This window comes from Cibotium barometz, chromosome 1 (assembly GCF_041138505.1).
Source record: "Cibotium barometz isolate CiBa-2024 chromosome 1, ASM4113850v1, whole genome shotgun sequence".
NCBI classification, from domain to species: Eukaryota; Viridiplantae; Streptophyta; class Polypodiopsida; order Cyatheales; family Cibotiaceae; genus Cibotium; species Cibotium barometz.
Genome location: NC_141046.1, coordinates 10,049,031 through 10,071,838, shown reverse-complemented (window position 1 = coordinate 10,071,838; position 22,808 = coordinate 10,049,031). Strand labels below are relative to the sequence as shown.

Sequence of the window (22,808 nt, the reverse complement as noted above, 5' to 3'; positions counted from 1 at the left end):
TACAAGTTCGGCACATTGTAAACATGTTGATGATATTTATGGACCTGAAAACTCATGGCCGACCTGAATCCGACTTGCCATCAGACCCCTATACAAAAGGGAGGCCAAAGATCATTTGAACGGATCCATTAGCTGTCACGAGCAAGGGCATATTGTGGATCATCGCAGAAGTACAAGCTGCCCTCGTGCCTTAGAGCATGCACAAGTGGAGGACAGCCACAAACCTGTTGTAAACCTAGTAAAAATGCACACATGAACTGGATCTCGCCGAGGTCAAGATCCCAACTCATCATTGTACATATTCATGTTTTGGAATATACAATTGATTAGGGTTTACATCTCTTGTCTATCGTGTTTCTGCAAGTATTTTGATTAGCGTTAATCTTCCACGATTAGCCTTAAGCACAGATCAAGCACATTTCCACAGAGTCAGCATACTACATTGCACTACATCTCTTGTCTATCATATTTCCGCAAGTATTTTGATTAGTGTGATTAGCCTTAATCACAGGTCAAGCACATTTCCACACAGTTAGCATACTACAGTGCACTACATCTGTACAGCATACACAAACATATGGAAAGCTGCTACACAATCGTCTGAATTCCTAAATAGCATACGAAAGCTTCTACAAGGTCTTGAGAAGCTTTTGAGAAAGAAACAATTCTTATCACAAAAAAACACTTAATACACGCTATGTAGTGTCACGTGTGTCAGAATCGCTTTTCAGCTGATTTTTTGGCTTTCTGATCAGTTTGTAGGTCCAGCTCTATATAATCTCAAAGGTCTCATGGAAACAAACTGAAGAACGTTGGTTCTCAATTCTAATTCATCTTTTCCGATTCAATTGATTACATCTTACACTATTCTACACTTTACGTGGTATCAGAGCCAACCTCTCTGGCTGGACATGTAAAACCACGTCACAAAATCTCCAGACAAGGCAATGTTGACCAGAGCATTAAAGACACTTGGAAACTCACAATTGTGGACAGTACTGTACGGTTTGTGCCAAATTTACAGCAGATTTTCTACAGTTTGGAGCATTTCCTTGTTGCAATGGTTGCTGATAATTGCAAATGTGAGTATATACAATTTCAAGAAATTAAGTCAAAACCTCATATGACACTCATAAAGAGCAAGCATTATGGGATCACTATCATTGTCATGTGCATGACATGTACATACTAATCCTGCAGCTAATCCCTGGAGGGCAACACATAAAGATCAGATTTATAACCAGATTCAGGAGCTATTCCAGCTACTATTGGCAAGGAAGATATTGTGGGTGGCTGTCGGCCAATAGTTGAAGGACCAATCAAGAGGCTGTCGACATCAAGATAATAATTCTTGTCAACAGTAGGTCGGCCAGTCCATATATGCTTCCAAGGCCTATGTAACTGGAGCTTAGCTCAATGATGGCATCTATCACCTTATTGGGGGTGATAGGTATTAGACTAGGTTTAGACTAGGGTCTTTGACCTTTTTGAAGGGCAACCTATGGCTAGCCAAATTGTACTTCCTTTTTGTACACCATGAATATATTGAATACACCATTAGTGGTGGGGGCCCTACAGAGGGTATTCGAGACCCAATATTGTGTCCGACTACCCCTCTCTCTCTCTCTCTCTCTCTCTCTCTCTCTCTCTCTCTATATATATATATATATATATGAATTCTGTCCATTGAAGTTACCGATTCTACCCATCAAGCTTCCATATGTTACAATCATCATCATCATCATTGTCACACTCAGTAACATCGGCATCATCACATCAACATCACTATTACCACCATCAATCATCTGTGGATATGCTAAAACTTTTACTTTTTTGAGATTATGCTATGTATTCCTTGCAATTACAATTGTGCTCTAATAAGCATGAAAGTTTAATTATTGTATTGCAATACTATAGATTTTAGTCCACATAAATATTCCATTCCCGTCAAACTCATCTCAGTCACCACTATAAAACCGTCAGGGGCACATATTCCCATGGATGTGCTCTAAGGAGCATAAAAGTTTATTTATTTTTATTGCAATACCATAATCCACACAAAGTTTCATCCCCATCAATCTCATCTCAATCACCACTATAATTCCGTAGCTTAGTGATTACTCCGATCAGATCTTCCTGTGTTTCTAGAGGATCAGAAATAGACATTGATTGTTCCCCTTTTTTTAAATATCCATTAATTTTTGCAATACATAAGTAGAAATTTACCCATAAAATCGCCTCCATTTATATAACAAAAAGAGATCAGCATTACCTTCACAATCAGGCTTTTGAAGGGCCTAAGCACAAGATTCTGCAAGAATTGTATACATATCTTGGATCCCACCACTGTTGCATTTGGTGCAAGCTCAAGAAGATCTGGTATTAATCCACTGTGGTCAGGCTCAGTGTGGTTGGCCACAATATACTGAATACTGCTTGGATCGATTTGCTCCCTTAGTGCTGAGAGGTAGAGTTCTCTAAACTTCTCGTGTGAGGCATCTATTAAAGTGAGTTTCTCAGCATCAATGATGTATGAGTTATAAGTGGTTCCATTTTGTAAGCCAAATTCTCTGCACATGACAGCATACAAAATCAGATTCCAAAACAGAAGAGTTTTGCTTAACATAAGCCTGATAGCTACTAGAATTAGACATCATGTGTCTCAAACAAATCACTCAAACACAGCTACTGTCATGTAATTTCTAGATAATTTAGAATAAGAAGTTTACAACAAAACGCTAGCTCAAATTCTTCGTTCACTTACTACTCACAAGGAGGGGGAGAGTTGGGGCTTCTTAGGATAATGATCAGAAACTTGCATTTTCTGGCAAGTTTAAAATTTGGCCGGGTGTGTTGGTAAAATCAACCAGCGGTAGGCCTGTCGATTGTGTGACTTCTGACTCCCCAACCTATCAAGTGTGAGCTTGCCATTATCTGCCTCACAACCCGATTGAGGCATGCAATCTTGCCATGTCAGGTAAATTTGGCAGAAACGGTTTACTTATTAGCAAACAAGACAATCATTTATTAAGCAACGGAATGTGAAACATACAAACATTCACATGCACAAGACACTGCACTGGATACCAATGGCCAGGATGGATCCCCCTCTTGCGGAGTATTTGCTTTAGTAACATAGAAAGGTTGAGCATCGCTTGATACCTCACTTGTGCTCTCACAATTACCAAACCGGTAACTTGTCATGTCACATGCACACCCAGTTGGTGTACATGTGGCATGGCATTCATGAGCATTTAGCATAGCATTTTGACCATTAAGTGAGCATTAAGCATGGCATTCAAGCATTCAAGCATTAAGCCAGCATTGTGGGCAGCCGACTGGAGTGTACACTGTACAGCAGCTGACTAGGCATTATGGCCAGTCGTGAGAATATTCAGCAGCTGACGGCATTTCAACCAGCCAACTGGCATTAATCATACTCGTGGACACTTTCTGTAGGCCGACAGCAGTATGTACTGCCCGACCAGCAGTAAATTCACATATAAAAGGCCTGGCACATCATTCAGTCCAGTCAGCTCTCCATCGTTTTGGTGGTCTTCAGCCCAAGACCTTAGGAAGGTGTGGAGTTCAGCATTCAGCAGTACAGCATTCAGCATTCAAAGTCAGCATTCAGACCATTCAGTCAAAGGCAGCATGCTGCATCATCATCATCATAGATCTTTTTAGATCTCAGTTGTAACTATCTCATTTAATATAGTTGCATTGCATTGCATTGAAACCATTCTCTATCTTTTAAGTATTTCTAAGTGCAGTTTAGTTAAGGCTAAGGTTGTTTTACTACGATCAATCCCTCACATGTCACATGTCGTGTAGCATGCAGCTGGTATGATCATGCAACTCACGGCAAGGCCTTCTTTATACCTTTTCTTTTCGTGAGCTTAAGCAATCCGCTTTAATCTTTATACATAGGAGATAGACCCGTAGAGATAGAGAGTCGACACCACATTGGGTCCCAACTACCCACTTAAGGGCCCCCTCTTGCAAGCGGGTGCTTTGGAAAACTTTCTTTACAATGCAAAAAACTCCTGATGACGGTTGACTGTGGAATGCCAAACACAAGGACGAGGTAGACCAAACGTCGGCTGAACCATCAAGCAGTCTCTAGACAATTTATAAGCCACTTCGGGAGCCAATATGCACACCCACATCTACTAAGGGGATGCAGGACTGATAGCTGAATGCTGAAGATGACTTCTTATGCTGCCTTGGACTGTAGCACAATGAAGTGATGTGCTGAAAGACTCAAACACACATGATAGAGGTTGTGTTTCACTGCTGAAATATGAGAGAGAGAGGATTTATGCAAGGACTGAGTGGCTTCTTATATATGTGTACCGACATGTTAGTCGGATTTCCCTTCAATGTTCATGCTGTCAGCCCGTTGATAATGCTCATGACTGCTGAAAATAGCATTTTTTGCCATCGCTTTCCACATGTGTGGCTGCGCGTGCTTCTGTCTGCTGGCCGACAGGCCTATAGGCTTCTACTGCTGGCCAACTGAGCACATACCTCCTAGGGCTCGCCGATTGGGCACTAAGGCCATGATTGGCCCCCTTTGGTGGCCCATGGGCTGCCCATGTGTAAGGCTCTTATGGCTGGCCCTTGGGCTGGCCTAAATCCTTTGAATGCCCATGTTACCTAATGCTTCTACATGCTTGCTACATGTACCTACCCTAGGATGACCTAGATGCAATGTTCCCCAAGTGGGTTAAGGGACAGACACTAACAACCAAGACTTGGAAAAGACCACTGCTCTCAACTCCTGCATTTGCTCATGAGCAGAAAAGGTAAGCATAAGACATGATGAACTGGGAGACCTTGTCTACCTTTTTTTAAGCTGAGTTTGCCCGTCATGCTGGTTGGCCAGTTGGTCTACTGGTCGTGTGCTGAGGAGGAGGAAATTACCCATATAGACCACTGATTAGGAGGTCCGAGGTGTTCACCCCTCCCTCAGCTCTGCCCTTATATTTTGGGGCTGTTCCGGGGCACACACATGGGCTAGCTTTTTCTCGTGCTAAAAAAGTGGGAGGCTTTAGTTTAAGCCTTAGCTTTTAAAACATAAAACTACAGCAAGCTCACTTTTTAACTCACTTTCCCTATAAAATCAGCCTAGCCTTTCTTATTGGCTCGTACCTACACGTTAAGCAGGCTCATCGTGTGCCATCTTGATGTCCAAAAGCTGAGTACCTCACCTCAACCCTCTCATCCACCTTAAAGCTTTTCTCCTAACCTTTCACTTCTTTCCGTTACCTTTCTATCATTGCTTTTCTGCAAGTTGACACGCACCTTTAGTGTGCACTGGAGGCATATGGAAACAAAACAATAATTCCCTAAAGTCATCCGACAGTAATGACGTGGAGTCAGTCGGGCATGAAGACTTTGAGCAAGTGAAGCCACCAGGATGGCTAGGATTATACCCGCCACTAGCAGTAAGACAAGATGATAAACACGAACACGTTATCCAAGATCCTTTGAGGGAGGATAGCGTCAAGCCCAAGCTTGTTGGGTGCTCCAAGCCTTCACCAACCAATGACCATAGGGTTGTCACATGGTGCCAGGAAGTTGTTGCTAAGTGGGATTCAAGTTTGAATTCACACACATTCAGTAATTTTTAAATTTTTCGAGGTCTTTGCCAAATTGTGATGCAATCTAATTTATTGCATGCCCTTGTCTCTTTTTTTATGGGTGTCAAAAGGGGAACCGAATCCCGATACAAGGCTTTACCATGAACCCTTGGTGTTATCCGGATGGCCACTGGGTGGCAGGTGGTACAGGCAGTCTCATTGGGTGTTGACTTAATCCAAGAGAGGATGCCGAGTTAGACAGTCTGGTGATGGTCATATTGTAGGATACCTGAGCCGAGATTTCCGGGTGGTTGTAGACAACCAATGCAACTAACTGTAGGAGCCCAACACGGATTGTGGTGTGAACATGGTGGTATCTTTCATCCTTGACTTTGCCTCTAGTTGACCTAAAGTATGACCCTGGTGTTCAGAGGGGAATTCAATTGCTTCAAGGCTGGGTTGTAGAGGGGTGAAAGTTGGCAATTCCACCCATGATCATGCTTAACCGAGGTTTTATGTGGGGTGTGCTCTGGTGATATGGGACGCTAGTAGTGTGTCCTTTGGTGTGAACACCTCCTTGGGGTGTGAACAACCCTTATTAAGGTCTAGGTCAAAAGATGTAAATACATTGGTGTGAACACCTCCTTCGGGTGTGAACAAAACTTATTAAGGTCTAGGTCAAAAGATGAGGCTTGATGCCTATAAAAGCAATGTACATGGCGGAAGTATTACCATAATTCATTCATCACCTTCACATGGAGACTAGGGGAGCCACAAGAGTGAAGAGAGAACACGGGATTTGTTGATTATGCCACACACAAGTGGAGACAGAGAAGCACTGTATCTGCCAATGCCCAATATATTGTGAGATTGGGGGGAGATTCCACTACCTCTTCCCATAGGGCCATTCCTGTTGGGACTCACTCACTCACACACAACAAGGTTTCCTGCAGATTAGGGTTAGCAGCAGAAACAAGAAGCTCACACAAAGAGAGAGAGAGAGAGAGAGAGAAAATGTGTGGTGATCACAAATGCAAGTCAACCCTTGCATGTGAGTCACATCCATATAATATACAAGTACAAAAGTTATATGGATAGAGTGTCCTTTCACACTTGATATCCAAGGGGAAAAACCACATGGAAAAAAGTGCCCTTGGTTAAGCCCTGTTCACACGTAGCACTACTATAAGTGAGCATATCAACCCTTGCATGTGAGTCACATCCATATAATATACAAGTACAAAAGTTATATGGATAGAGTGTCCTTTCACACTCGATATCCAAGGGGAAAAACCACATGGAAAAAAGTGTCCTTAGTTAAGCCTTGTTCACGCGTAGCACTACTATAAGTGAGCATATGCCTACAAATCCCCCCTATAGTGGAAGTGTGAACCTGTACAAGGTAGCAGATCACTCTCTGTATGAGAGTAAGCCCAAAGCTTTACAGTAAGCTGCAAACTTCTCTCGAGGTAAAGCCTTTGTGAACAGATCTGCAACATTATCCTGTGTAGGGCAGTAAGATAAATTGATCTCCCCTGCATGTAACGTCTCTCTAACATAGTGATAATGAGTCTCAATGTGCTTGGTATGTGCATGAAATACGAGATTTCGTGCCACTGCCATAGCACTCTGGCTATCAATGAGGATGGTGATGGGTGTCTGCTTACACTCACAAAGATCAGCTAATAATCTCCTCAACCATTCACAATCTATTGTAGCTGTGAAGACTGCCCTGTACTCAGCCTCGCAAGTAGATGTGGCAACAATGGGTTGCTTTTTGCTCAACCAAGATATGCATGAACTGCCAAGAAAAAAATGATTCCCACTGGTGGATTGCCTGGTATCATAATCACCAGCCCAATCTGAATCACTGTATGCATAAAGCTGCAAGTTGCCCTCCCTGGGATAGAACAAACCAAGATCTAGGGTACCATGAAGATAATGGAAAATGCGTTTGACTACTTGCCAATGCTTTGTGCTTGGGCTGTGCATGAATTTGCTCAACAAAGACACCCCAAAAGATATGTCAAGTCTCGTGTTACACAAGTAAATAAGGCATCCCATTGCCTGGCTATAAATTTCAGCCTCAAAAGGCTCACCAATATCATGCATAGTAAGCCGTACACCTAGTTCTATTGGAGTAGAAATTGGCTTACATTCGTCCATGTGAAACCTTTTTAGCAAACTTTTTGTGTACTTAGTTTGCTGCACAAGTTCCATAGTTGTCAGGTACGATACCGTACGGTTCGTACAATACGATACTGTACGGAAAAATACGGTACGATTTTTTTTTTCTTATCGTAGGAAAATTACAGTGTTTTAAAAAAATACTTATAAACTTAGGTATTTCCAATTCCAAATATGGTGTATTTTAAAAAGGAGAGAAGCATCATAGTACAGAGGAAGCTCAAACAGCCATAGATAAGCCAAAAAAAAGACCATTACCCCCCAAAAATTTTACTTTTTTTTGGGAAAAAAAATAATTTTTGAAAAAAAAAATTCCAAAAAAGTCCGTATGAGTCTGTACGGTATTCCGTATGATAAGCTGTCGTACGCCGTACAGAAACAACCTTGTGCACAACAATGCCATCATCTCTATGCATGAACTGTATGCCAAGATAGTAGTGTAAAGGCCCCAAATCTGACATATCAAATTCAACGTTCAAATCAGCCTTGAAATCTAAAATTTGTTCTTTTCTAGTCTCTATTATGAGCATGTCATCTACATACAAGATGACTATGAGAATATCAGCACCAATTTTCTTCACATACAATGCGCTTTCAACTGGACTATTCAAATAACCCTAGTTGATTAGATGAGCATGTATTTTATCATACCAAGCTCTTGGAACTTGCTTTAACCCATACAATGCTTTTTGTAAGCTGCATACTTTATGTTCCTCACCGGGAACTACAAAACCAATGGGCTGATATACATATACTTCCTTCTATAAATCCCCATTTAAGAATGCAATTTTGATGTCCAACTGATGCACTTTCCATCCTTTATGTACAGCCAATGCAATCACTAATCGGATTGTAGTCATTCTCGAAGTAGAAGCAAAAGTCTCCTTATAATCTATTCCCTTTCTGAGAATAGCCTTTAGCCACAAGTCTTGCTTTGTACCTATCAACAGTACCATTAGACTTCCTTTTGACTTTGTACACCCACTTTGTTCCAATGACATTCGTGTCTTTCGGCAAGTCCACAAGATCCCAAGTATTGTTCTTCATGATGGAAGAGATTTCATCTTGCACGGCTTGCACCAGTGCTCATTCTCATGTGCTTCTTCATAAGAAGAAGGCTCTTCTGAATTATAGAGACCACCCATGGCTAATGCAGACTCCCCATGATGCATATTCAATGCATGGCTATAAACTAGCCCTTGTTCTACCTATCAGTGGAGCTGCATGTTTGCTATCTTGCAAATTTTTCAGCAACCATCTTGGCACCAACGTGGCTATGTCTATGGCTGTTTGCTCTTCCATGACAAGATCTTCAACTTCTTCCATAGAAGGGGGCTGAATTGCTGGTTGTTCCATGTGTTCTACATGAGGATTTTCTTGTGTAGGGGCTGGCTGATCTGAATCCCCCCTAATTACAATGGGTAATAGTCCATCAAACATGTATTGTATGTCTATATCATTACTTTTATACAAGTTGTACATGGGCAGAACTGAATTTTCAGCAAATACCACATCTCTACTAACAAAAATCCGTCGTGTTGCTGGATTATAAAGACGGTATCCTTTGCTCTCATTGTTGTAGCCCACAAAAATGCATTTTATTGCTTTATCATCTAGCTTTGTTCTGAGTTGTTCTAGCACATGTGCATATGCCAAACACCCAAATGTACGCATATAATCCACTTTTGGCTTTCGGCTATACCAAGACTCAAATGGTGTTATGGTTTTCAAAGCTTTTGTTGGACACCTGTTCAACACGTGAGTTGCACACATTATATTTTCCATCCAAAAATTATGAGGCAACTTCTGTGCTTTCATCATGCATCTTGCCATTTCCATGAGAGATCTGTTTTTCCTCTCAGCTACACCATTCTGCTGTGGTGTATAAGGCACAATATATTAGTGTTTGATGCCTTTTTGAAGCATATAATCCTTGAATGCATTTGACATGTATTCTCCACCTCTGTCTAAGCAGAGTATTTGGACTTTACATCCACACATATTTTCAGCCATTGCTACAAAGTGTCAAAAGCATGTAAACACCTTTGCTTTCACTTTGAAGGGATAAACCCAAACAAACCTGGAGTAGTCATCAATGAATGTGATGAAATAAAGATGTCCCCCCTATGGATGGTGTCCGCATTGGACCACATACATCATTGTGTATAAGTTGTAATTTACTTTCAGCTCTAACAGCTCCATCTCTGGGGAATCATTTTTGATGCATCTTTCCCAAAATACAACCCACGTTAATGTTTTGTTGGAGACTCAAGAGGTGGCATATTATCAACCATATGATGCTTCTGCAAAAGAATCAAACTCTGAAAATTTACATGCCCAAAACGAGCATGCCAAAGCTCTGCATCATGCATAGCAAGCGTGTGGGAAGCCACTGTATGTGCATCATAAGTACGCTTGTCATAGTTGTCCAACTTATACAAGCCCTTATATCGTGTTCCAGAAGTGACTCTTTCATAACCCTTTGATGGGTCTTTCACCAAACACTTCCCATCTTCAAATTCAACCTTTTAAGCCTTGGTCGTTTATGGCTGGAACGGAGAGCAAAATTTTCTTTATCCCTAGAACATACAAAACTTTATACATATATTTGCACCATTGGCTACAACAAGTATGACATTGTCAATTCCCTTTACTGGATAAGTGGTATGATCTGCACATGGTACAGTACGGCCATTTGAAGCATAAACCAAGTGCTGAAATACATCTTTGCATGAAGTGATGTGGCTCGAAGCACCACTATCAAAAGACCATTATACATCCTGTCTGTCAGATGCAATGCAAGACATATCATTGTCTGAAGCACTTGGTGTGTCACTAGTTGTCACATGCACTCTGCACTCAGTGCATGGTGACAAACTAGCTCATCATCAGCAGTGCAACATTTGTACATTATTAGAACCCAGTTGGATGATATTTGTCGTACGCTGTGACCCCATTGTACATCCTCAGTCCAAGATAAGTCAGGCACGAGCTACGTAGGTCATTCCTCAGCCTTAGCGGGTCAGTCAGTCAACCAAGTCCCTTAACACACTTGGAGAGAATCATTCATGCATGTAGAGTCAGTAGAAGCCTTAGGGTTTGCATCAGAAAGCACTCTGCATCTTGCATAATATGCATTCATATGCTTGTGCATCATTTAAAACATCCCAGAAGCCTTAGGGAATTTACTAGGATTTATCTCGTATTTTTTCCATATTTTATGGTATTTATTTAGCATTTAATGTCATTTATAAACATAAAGTTTATTAAATAAATGACCAGCCAACTTGACCAGCCCCTAGTTAGTATAAATAGGCTTGCATAGGGCTTAGACATTCATTCAAGTCTTCAGAAGCCAGGCGCCCTTCATCCTCAGCACTGGGAGCATCCACGCCCGCAGCCATAGACTCATCCAGTCCCTTGGAGCTTCTGCGATTGCTTCTCCAGCCCCTTGAGAACCTGCGTTTCTGCTTCAGTCAGCCCTAGCAGTCCAACGCAGCAGTACAGCATCCCTTGTACTCCAACGCAGCAGATTCAGCAGTGCCGTACAGCAGAACAGTCCCTACAGACCATAGGCGCAGCCTTTTAGTACTTCCACAGGCCCCAATTCAGCATATACCTCTGCGTTTTCTGCATATATCATAGCCAGCCTGTGTCCAGTTCCCTGCAGCCCTGCGTTTACAGTTCTACAGCAGACCAACCTTGCGTTTTCAGTTCTGCAGCAGTCATACAGCAGTGTACCACCTTCTTTGCATCATCCATACATGCTATAGTCATTTGGTGAAGGTAACATATCATTCATAAGCATTTTCAGCATATTTACATAGCTTAGAACAGTCCACCGCAGTCCCTTCTCAGCCTCAGGTGTGCAGCCCTTCCTCATGCCCTTGGGAAGAGTGCATAGGCTCGAGATCAGTTTATTGAGGTGTTTCTACAGCCGTGTACAGTTTAGCCAGGCTTCCGATCCTCCGAGATCTTGCTTTTAGCTTATCTACAGTCCACAATCATTCTCTCTAAAGTAATAAAGCAAATACTATCTCGTTATCGGGATAGGGGGCCCTTCAGTGGGTAATTTGGGACCCAATCTGGTGTACAGTTCTCATATATCTCTCTCTCATCTCTTTAAAGTTTGAAGTATTAAAATGGATTGCTAAACTCACGAAACTCAGGATACAAAAGACGGTGTGAGCATTTCTGTGACAGGATCCTCCAATACAAAGACTTCCGCTGCATATTACACTAGTGCATGTGACCAAAAAAGTATACTCTTCCGCTGCTTGGTCGACTTCGTCAGGGCCTGCTATGGGCTATGAGATGGAGCAGGGCAGTCAGGCCATCAGATTTATTAGGGGCCAGCCTCGCCTGGTTCCGGCACCGGATTTCTCGTCCGCCAGCTGGACACAGGAGAGGGATTTACGATGGGAGCTCCTCAGCAGCCTCACCATCTGGTTCACCTGGAGGGCCCGGTGCTTTACGGCCTTTGAGGGGAGATTGGAGCCACCAGCAGAGACTGTACGGGGGATTTGGCAGGAGTTGATCCACACCCTGCGAGGACAGTACGACCGCATCCGAGGAGACTCGGATGAGGCGATCTTACGGCGCCAGGCCTTTCACACCACTTGGCGCTGTGGCCCTTTCTACACCTTACACACGGGATCCCCCCGTTGGCACTACAGGCCACCTGTTTGGCTCTTCCCCCCCCCCCTATTGTATGATTTAGCCGCTCAGTTCTTTGTACTGATGCTTGTATTTTGCAGCACCTAGGGAGAGTCTCCCGGGCTGCCATGATGTATTCGCTGCTCTATCTCTCTTAGGAGCAGGAGAGATCTTTTGTAGCCCTACGGGCGTTTTTATATAACTAATGAAAGGATCTTTTCTCGGAAAAAAAAAAAAAAGTATACTCTTCTTGAATTACATTAGCCGATTGCTCTGCTGCTTTGTTATCAGAAGAGTTTGCTACTCAATGGCCTGCATCTTTTTTCTTCTCTTTTGTAATCTGCTTTTTACATTCATTGATGTAGTGGCCAGGCTTCTGGCAATAGTGACATTTGCCCTTCTTTTTAGGCTTGTTTGCATCCCCTTTGTCAGACTTTTCACCACCAAAAGAGGGCTATCCATGACCAGCCTTACTAGACTAGTGTCCCCCATGCTTAAAGCTCTTTGCTTTACCCTTATCCTTGGCTGTAAATGCCTTGTCTCCACCACGGTTGCTAGATAGGTTTGCTCTTGTTTGCTCTTCCTGCAAGAGTAAACCCACCAGCTCTTCAAAAGTGACGCGATCAGCACCTCCTCTCATAGAGAGGTTGAGAGAGGTGTGAAAGCCCAAATAGGAAGGTGGTAAAGACTTAAGAGTGTTGGTGACCAGCTATCTGTCCGGGACAACTTCATCAATGTTGAGCAATTGTTCCTGCAAATCTTTCACTTTGGTGAGATGATCTGACATGGAGTCATCCTCATCCATAGAAAGAAGATCCAATTGCCTCTTCAAATAGGCAACTCTTCCCTCGTTGCATCCCTGATACATTGCTTCCAATGTGTCCAATGCAAGCTTCGATGTCTTGCAAGACCGAATGTGTGAAATAATAGATCTTCGATGTCTTGCAAGACCGAATGTGTGAAATAATAGATCTTTTCACTGCAAGGGCTATCAAGGACATGGCATGTGCATCCCTAGAGTTCCAGCAGGTACACGTGGGGGCACCCTGTTGACGAGGCGCCTTGGGCATGGGCTTGTAGACGTGGAGGCACACTGCGAGGCGCCGTGGGTAGGTGCCCGTACGGCGTGAAGATAGCAACACTAGCAGGCTGGAGACGGCAACACTGGCGCTAGCGACCAACAGAGCTGGGTCGGAGACGGCGTGAAGTGCCGATAGATGGAAGGGCCGATAGCGACGGAGTCGGACAGCAACAGCAACGAGCAGTCGAAAATAGGGGACCAAAAGAATGGCGATTTTCGTTGGATGCCACATAAGGCATAGATGTGGCGGAGCTCCACCCGCTGTGGAAAGAGCACATCGACGGGCTGGGCGGTAGTGGTTCACTCGGCACTAGTGCCACCCCAGGCGTAGGTAGAAACGGACTAAGCAGGGCTGGATGGGCGGCGCACAGGAGGCAAGGGTGCAGTGGAGAAGACGCCAGAAGCAACAGTGGTGGACAAAGGCAGAGCGCCAGACGGATACTGCTGGGCGGCCGACGGACAAAGAGGTGGAGCTGGAACAACAATCTTACCAAATGTTGGGACTCACTCACTCATTCACAACAGGTTTCCTGCAAATTAGGGTTAGCTGCAGAAACAAGAAGCTCACACAAAGAGAGAGAGAGAGAGAGAGAGAGAGAGAGAGAGAGAGAGAGAGAGAGAGAGAGAGAGAGAGAGAGAGAGAGCAAGGTGCGACCTGTTGTGCGCCTGCGTCTTGTGACGTGCGACCACCTATGATCCGCAGCGTCACCCGTAAGGTACTTCTGCAGCGTCAGCCACCCTGCTTCTGTTGTGTCAGCCTACTATTGCTGCACGCCAGCCTACCGCCTATTGTTTTCGTGCCTCTTTTTTTCCTCTGCCCAGCTTCTGCCTTTTGATTATCTTCTCTGTACATCCCTTTCTGAGTGTGTGTGTGTGTGTGTGTGTGTGTGAGAGAGAGAGAGAGAGAGAGAGAGAGAATCATCATTCATCTGGTGTAGTCGTCATGGGCCTGTGGGAAGTGTTTCTCAATTGGCTGCGCAGGTGCTGATTTAGGGTTTGCAGCTACTGATTTAGGGTTTGCATGTGCTGAATTAGGGTTTCCAGGTGCTGAATTAGGGTTTGAGAGAACGGGTTTTCTTTGCTTTTGTACATGGATTTGGATGACCCAGCTGCTGCTGTTGGTGGCATGGCTGCCAATAGCCTTAACATGGATCTTATTGAGGAGATGATCGAGAAGGACGTGGGTTATGCTTCAGATGCCTCGGAGCAACAAAAACGTCAAAGGCTTGATGTTGATGCAAGCTACACTCCGGTGAATGTTGGAGAGAATGCAGAGGAAAGTTCTCAGGTACCTTCTCCGGAGTTTGCACGTTTGCTGCAAATCACTGGTGAGCTTCTGCAAGAATATGTGAAGGCAAATAGCGTGCAAATGGTTGTAGAAGATAATGGTGGTGTGGCTGATGTATGCATGGAGACTCCTTTGTTGCTACAACAGCTAGCAGATTTTCATGATCATGCTGCTATCTTCTTCTTTACTGGGCGTATTCTGTTGTTGCCTCGTCTTAGAGCATGGTTGGGCCGCTTGGTGTCGCTTGAGGCACTTGAGGAGATTTATGATGGTCCGAGAGGCTTTTATGAAATACTTTTTTGCACTTTGGAAGCCCGTAGGGCAATCTTGGAGCAGGTGCCACTCTTTTTGGATGGGCAGTTGGTTCATGTGGTTCCGTGGAAGCCTATGGCAGAGTACCAAGATATGTTGCGCCAGGCTTGCCCAGTTTGGGTTGAAGTGAAACAATTCCCACCAATGTTTTGGCGTGTTTTACCATGTCTCATGCGAGGTATTGGTGATGTCTTGGTGGTGCCTCGGATGACATCTAGAAACCGAAATCGTCTATGCATGTTGTGGGATACTGGGAGACCTAGGCCGACACATTTGCGTGTCAATATGGTTGGGCTGCAACCTTTAATGTATGAATTGAGGTGGGATACATCTACTGGCCACTGTTTCAAATGTGGTGAGATGGGCCACTTTGTCTCCGAATGTCCTAAGAAAGAACAAGTTGTTGCTACCAAGGATATCGTTGATGGGGCAGTTGCCCATGGAAGATGAGCATGACGCTCCTTTACATGATGCCCAGCACAGGGATGTACATGTGGATGTTCAGAATGAGGTTGAGCAGCCATGGGTGGAAATACGTGGTAAAAAGGCACGATTTGTTGCCCCGCGGGGGGATTTCTCAGATGCTATTTGGCGGAGGCCTTTGCGTACTCATCAGGGGCCCTTACATACATATGCTCGTCGCCCTTTGGGTTCAGGTGCCCAGCAACAGACCAGGATTGAGAGGCCGGGAGGCCAACTTTCTCAGGGTACAGGGGCTCTTGGGGTGGATAGAGTAGAACGCTATCCTATTAGAAGTCGCCTAACAAAAGAAGCACAACAACAATTGCCTCTTGTGTTTGGTTCGAAGGGTGAGGTCATCTCGCCATGGGATGGTCATTACCCTTTGGCACGTGCTCGGGAACTCCAAGGGCAGTCTGAGATCACAAAACTTGCCCCTCGAGAGGATGTCTCACCGGCTGTCCTGGCTGCAAGAGAGTCATTGTTTGCTAAAGTACGATATCAAGTTGACCCTGATGTGGCAGTTCAGCTTGATGCTCCTGTTACTCAAGGGGAAGTGGAAGCTGTTCTCTCCAAACTTCCCATGGGAAAGAGCCCTGGTTGGGATGGTTTGTCAAATGAGTTTTTCCGAAAATATACTGATCAGCTTGCAGAGCCTTTGACGCTTATTTGTCAAAGGGTTTGGGATGAGGGATATATGCCTGCCGCCGATTGGAAGTTGGGCATACTTCATTTGTTGCCCAAAGTCCCTTCGCCTACTTCTTTGGCTCAATGGCGCCCGATCTCACTTATGGGTATTATGTATAAAATCTTTACAAAGATTTTTGCCAATCGCTTGCAGAAGGTGCTTCCTACTCTTATTCATCCATATCAATATGGATTTGTGCATGGCAGGAATATTTTGCATAATATTCTTAATGTTCAAATTGGAGTGGATTATGCCAAGGCAAAGAAGCAAGAGATTGTGATGGTGCAGCTGGATCTTGAAAAAGCTTTTGATCATGTCAGCTGGTCTTTCCTTTCTCAGTTAATGACAGCCATGGGCTTTGGTCCCAAAATGGCTAATTTGGTGCATTTACTTGGCTCTGGCTCTATCGCGCGGATTATGCTCAATGGAGGACTTTCGGATGGTATTTCTCTCACTCATTCTCTCCGGCAGGGCTGTCCTCCTAGCCCTCTTTTCTTTGCCATTGCCACTCATCCTATGTTATCTCGCCTAGATGCTATGGCATCGCATGGTGAAGTGGTTGGTTTGCATCTCCCTCATGGCAAGCAATTGGTTGCTCAAGCCCTTGCGGATGACACTTTTATGTTTCTCAGGGCCGAAAAAGCCAATATAGATCGAGCAATGGAAGCTTGGAATAATTTTGCATTGGCTTCTGGGCTGAAAATAAATTCAACAAAATCAGCCCTCATTGTATGCACGGAATTTGATCTTGAGGCATTAGGGTGGCAAGGCCATGTGGTGCATACAGAAGACATTGTTCGTCATCTTGGATATCCGGTGGTGTGGATGTGGACCCCCAAGCGCTTCTTGCTTGGATTTCTGCTCGGATCTCGGATAAATTTGTGAATTGGAAAGCTCAAGGGTGGCCTATACACGTGAGGGGTTAAGGTAGCTCAGGTTATTATGCTTAGCATGATTTCCTATTTTTTGCCTTTGCTACCTTGGACGCACAAATCTCTTCTCCGTTTGGTTGCTCCCATTCGGTTTATGTTGTGGAAGAGGCAAGGAAATATTATGGGTCAAACATGGATAGCTTGGAATCACATTACGACGCCCAAAAGAATGGGTGGGACTACTTTACTGGATGTCCGCTTGCATATGGTGGTGCGTAGGTGGGCGCTTTTTCAGGATATGTGTTTGCAGGAGCAGCCTTGGGTATTCATGGCTCGTGACTTGATTGAGTTGGAGGGATTGTCGCATGGACGGACACGTGTGCAAGCTTCATGGTGAGACATTGTGAATGCAGCTCATCCTAATCGTATTCACTCATCTCACATTTTATCGCATATTCTCCTTTCCTGGCATGAAGTTCTACTATTGGCTTGGTGGGATCCTGGTCATGAAAGACTACTTTTGAACTCTTTGCAGTTCGAAACATTTGTGGAGTCGCGTGTCATTGTTTGGCCAGACACAGACAGAGATGCTTCACGCATACGACTCAACCGCATGGTCAGGTTAGCATGGTTAGAATCCGAGATGCTGTGATACCTGGTCGTGACAGGCCATATTCGTTTCGTCGTATTCGGCAGCACTTTAGGGTTCCTCGGACATTTCAGCCACTATGGGTTGACATCATGCATGCAGTTGAGCCTTTTACTCCATTGCCTCGGCCATCTGCAGATCAACCTTGGCTTGATTGGACACTATGTAAATCTGGTGACTTGATATCACTTTCAGCTAACCAGGTCTATCATAAGCTCATATCAGAGAAAGATTGGGTTTCAGCCAAGGCCAATAAGGTGTGGGGATTGCACAAGTCTAAATCATGGTGAGGCAGAAAACTCTTATGCGTGGTTGGCAGTCTAAACTCCCTTACCAAGGTAAGGCTTTCATTTGGAGGATGTTGGTGGGAGGGTTACCTACACGGGATCAGCTCAACCGTCGTAAAATTACATTGGCCTCTTGCTTCTTCTGCACGACATGCACTGAAACAGTTATGCATCTGTTCATGAGTTGTCCAGTGGCCCGTCAAATTTGGTCTTTTGTCTCTCGCGTTTGGGAGGCAGTAGAGAGGTCTACTGTTTCGGCTCATCAGTGGATATTTGGGATTTGTCCTCAAGTCATTACTTCAGACAATCACCTTGTGATATTCCATTTCCTTAGATGGACAGGACTTTGGCATATTTGGACTACACGGAATCGGTTCATCTTTGATTCCTTGTCTGGAATACATGGGCGCATTCTACGTATCCGCGGTTTGTTGCTTTGGCAGTTTTCTTCTCTTCTTTCAGCTCAGCTATTGGATGTAGATGTTATTTCGTTATGGTCTACGGCGGCTCGGCTGGCTCATCTTTGATGCTTTTATCTGGATGCTTATTTGGCTAGGAGGCTTTCTTATTAGTGTACAGGTTTGCATGGTCATGATCCTTTAGAGGATCTTTTGTGGGGGTTTTTTTGGGGCCATAGGTTCTGTGTGAGCCGTGTGGCTGATGTACATTTTTACATATAATATAAAACACCATTTCACGAAAAAAAAGAGAGAGAGAGCAAGACACAAAACGTGTGATGATCACAAATGCAAGTCAACCCTTGCATGTGAGTCATCCATATAATATACAAGTACAAAAGTTATATGGATAGAGTGTCCTTTCACACTTGATATCCAAGGGGAAAAACCACATGGGAAAAAGTGCCCTTGGTAAGCCCTGTTCACACATAGCACTAGTATAAGTGAGCATATGCCTACAATCCTGCTTGAATAGACCAAAGGAGTCACACGGGGGTGACAGCGCACCAAGCACCCGCCACCCCCACGGCAAACATCTTGTCTGCATATTCAAATCTAGGACATCCTACAGCAGCACCAAACTACTTCCACTCAGCCATCCGACTCAGTGGACCTAGGCGGCCTCTTGGCAACTGCCCTTGATTGCCCCATGGCCGACGTTCTACATGGACCACTACTAGGGAGAGCTCCACCCCGTCCTCAAGGAGTCATTTTTGGAACAAGCTTGTGTGCTTCGACATACCAGGCATCTGAAGCCCACGGGACACCAACCACCACGAATCACGATCCTCCCATCAGCTCCGGATCCAAGACATGCTCAACCACCATCACACCACCTTCCCACATACCATGACAGAAGGGGACCTCTCGGCCATAATGTACTCCATGATGAGAATTTCTTGTACTAGTGCTTATAGCCCATGTACTTCCCCATGATGATCATTGTATCATCCTCTACTTTGAGAGAGCTATGTTATTTGTACTTGTTTTGTTTTTCCTTTCCATGATGGGACATACCATGGATAGCATTGTATCACTTTGGTCTCATAGACCCATTGGCTCTTTAGGAGACATTTAGTACAGCTTTCTTTCTTTCTTTTTTTCTCCATTGTGCTCCCTCTATACCTCTCTCGCTCCCCCTCCCCTTGTGCACCATTGTCATGACTTGAGCTTCCATCTCATCTCTCTACTTGCACTCTGCTCCTACGCAAACATTTTGAAGGGAGACATACTACTAGTAGGAGACTTCAATGCAAGGACAATAAAAAGATAGATAGAGATGCTAGATTTTCAGGATGATGCATTAATACTTTCCAATGTCCTGCAACGAGGTAAACACAATAAGAAGCTCAGCTGACAAGGAAGCTACAGTCACTGTGTACAGCTATCACTCAATTGAAATGGCACAACACATGGTTCTCATATTTAATGGAGAGTGACATTGGCCCACATGTTGAAGCACTACTTGCCATCCACGTGGAAAGCGATGCAAGCAACATTCTTGGTCACCTCATTCTGTCCTCCGTCTTGATATTTGATCTGCCTGATTTCCATGTCCTCCTGCTCATGCCAGGACCTGACCATTGCCACCTTGCTTTCAACCTCAAAAAACTCTACAGCCCACCACCAACCGCTGTTCATATTGTCACTTACCATCAGTATCCCTTCTCTCAAGAGCAAGACCCACTTTGCAACCATAACTTTTCTCAGCAACCAGACCCTATGGCCCCAATCTGCCCACACTCACAAAGAAAGCCTCCCTTCTAAGCAATACACTCCATAATGCAGCCCCACACAGCTTTTCCTATACAGTCAAGTCCACTAACAAAGCCCACGAAGGCACACCCTCGGAATGGTTGGCAAATGGCAAGGGAAAAGATAATGAGAGCCTATCGTCCTAGTCATTTACCCATGGTACAACACTTGCTCCAATCCTGACGCCCATTTACCAAGACCTATATCCCCAATCTTATTCAAGCTTGTTAACACTGCTAGAGTTGCTCTAGTCAAGTCTTCTATGCTGGCTACCCAACTTAGGGAGTTCAAAGAGCTTCCCCTGACCGAAATATTCTGACTCCCTAAACCCTAAACCCCCTGGCCTGAAAACACTATATTACCCATTCACAAGGCAACTGCCAGGCCTGCAAGCCAAACCGATAAGATGGTTGGAAAGTTAGGGGTGGCAGATGAGTTCACTTGGGCCATGACTACACTACATGAGCAGGCAAGTGTGCATGGAACAAGGACTTTCAGAGCCAATCTGGAGCACCAATTGGGATAAAGCAAGGCTGTCCTCTCTACGTAGATCAGTTGGCAGATTCATTGACAGTCATGGTGGCAAGTGCTCCACTATAGCCAAACGGTAGGCTGTACTCTATTCTATGCAGATAACATAGCACCACTGTAGTTTCTCACACGCAGTTGAAGGATTAGGGAAAGAGGGGAATCTTTTCCCTGGAGGAGAGGAGGACCACCAGAGAGCAAGGAGTCATTATCTTCCAGGGAAAGGAATCATCTTTCCTTTCCCGCCTGTCAAGGTTTTCAGGGAGTGCAGAGAGTTAACTCTGATGGAGACAGGCAGAATCACAATCTTGTGCCAGATCAGCTGCAGCAAGAATGCTTGGGATGATGGTGACCCAGTGAATCACGTGTTTGCATCAGGTCAGCTTCATCAATTTTCTGGAGCAGCTGATGTGTACAAATCATGTTCATCTTCCTGCAAAGAAATAGAAGCCCATTGTACGGCTGAGATTCAGGCTCTGACGACCTGCGACCTTGAGGGGTTGCGAAGTGGCAGTACTATGCCGTCATGGTCCTCCGTCGGCCAAATTCTGAGACACTGCAAACCTGCTACAGTCTGCTGATGTGGCAAATAGTGATTGGTAGTGATGCTTGATTGGAATCTGACGTTTCATAAGCTGACCTGTACTGATCTCCTTCATTCCAGAATCTCTTCTGTCCTCCCGAGGCCATGATGACCGGGAATGGTCCTCCCGGTCATTCCCTACTCCAGCATGGCAGTACCGCATAGGGATGTATGAGGTTGTTCTAGCTATCGTGTAGAAGCATCAAAGATATTGATCTCTTATATGGTTTATAGAATAAATCTTTTCGTTGTCAGTTACCAGATTGAGTAAAGAAGGTGCTTAGAAATGAGCAGAAGGAACATACATGTCAAAGCGATCTCGGTCCCAGTCTAGAGAGCGGATAGTGGAGATGTCAGAGGTGATTTGAGTGGTTTGGGTCTGCAGGCGCTTGCCGGACTGCCAGTCCGCCACTTTGGAGAGCTTAGCGGGGGGTGAGGCAGTAACAGAAGCAGCAGCAGCAGTAGGAGCAACCACAGAAAACCTAGAAGACGCACCAAAAACCCTATAAGGCGGCCATTGTTTCCAAACAGAAGGGAAAGCCGAATGCTGATGATGAAGGAAACAGGCAGTGGATTGCAGCAAGGCGGCCGATGTGGCCAGGGTCGAAGGATGCATTTTCAGTATCGAAGATGAAATGCTGAAGGAAAACTCGACAAGTAAGACAATCTGTCAGCTCGCAGGTTGCAGAGGAGCAGCTTGCGATAAGCCTCCCCCTCTCTCTCTCTCTACCGTGAAAGCGAGCGTTTGTGGTTTGAATGAAGAGTTCATGGCTTCACGTGTCCGCTTAGGCTTGTAGCCACACATACAGTCCACCTCATCCTAATGGCCGACGCTCAATTTGAATGATGATCGTCCACTGCAACATGAGTTTACACGTTGGTCATGCCTAAGACAATATAGTGTGGATCCTCCTAAGACAGTATAGTGTGGATAACAGTAGGGATTAGCTCTCCATTACTAGTAATTTGAGTCAAATTTACATTACAAGATTTATTTTTATTTTAATTAGATCTAGAAGAAGAGAAGAAGAAGACTCTTCTATCCAAAGCTCTCTCTCTCTCTCTCTATGTAACTCTTTCTCTCTCTAACTCTTACTCAAACTCAACCTCTCTCTATGCAACTCTCTAATTCTCACTCAAACTCAACCTCTCTCTATGTAACTCTCTCACTCTCTCTAACTCAAGCTGAGCCTCTCTCGCTCACCCTCTCACTCAACTCTAATTCTCTCTTCTTCTTCTTCTTCTTCTTCTTCTTCTTCTTCTTCTTCTTCTCTCTCTCTCTCTCTCTCTCTCTCTCTCTCTCTCTCTCTCTCTCTATATATATATATATATATATACATATATCTAACTCTCTCATTCTAACTCACCCTATCCATCTAACTCACCCTCTCTCAAACTCTTGAACCCATTCTCTCTCTCT

At 44.5% G+C, this 22,808-nt stretch overlaps 1 protein-coding gene across 1 annotated transcript in view; it reads right to left on the bottom strand.

Annotated features, from left to right (window-relative positions):
- The window catches only part of LOC147641585 (uncharacterized), a 46,744-nt gene extending 24,483 nt beyond the window's left edge, over positions 1-22,261 (bottom strand). Inside the window, exons 1-2 of the mRNA XM_086791006.1 lie at positions 21,694-22,261; positions 2,273-2,570 (exon numbers count right to left, since the gene is read on the bottom strand). Coding sequence (XP_086647132.1) covers positions 2,273-2,570; positions 21,694-22,004 — 609 coding nt within the window. The 5' untranslated portion in view covers positions 22,005-22,261. The remainder of the gene's footprint in view (positions 1-2,272; positions 2,571-21,693) is intronic.
- Between the last annotated feature and the right edge of the window lie 547 nt (positions 22,262-22,808).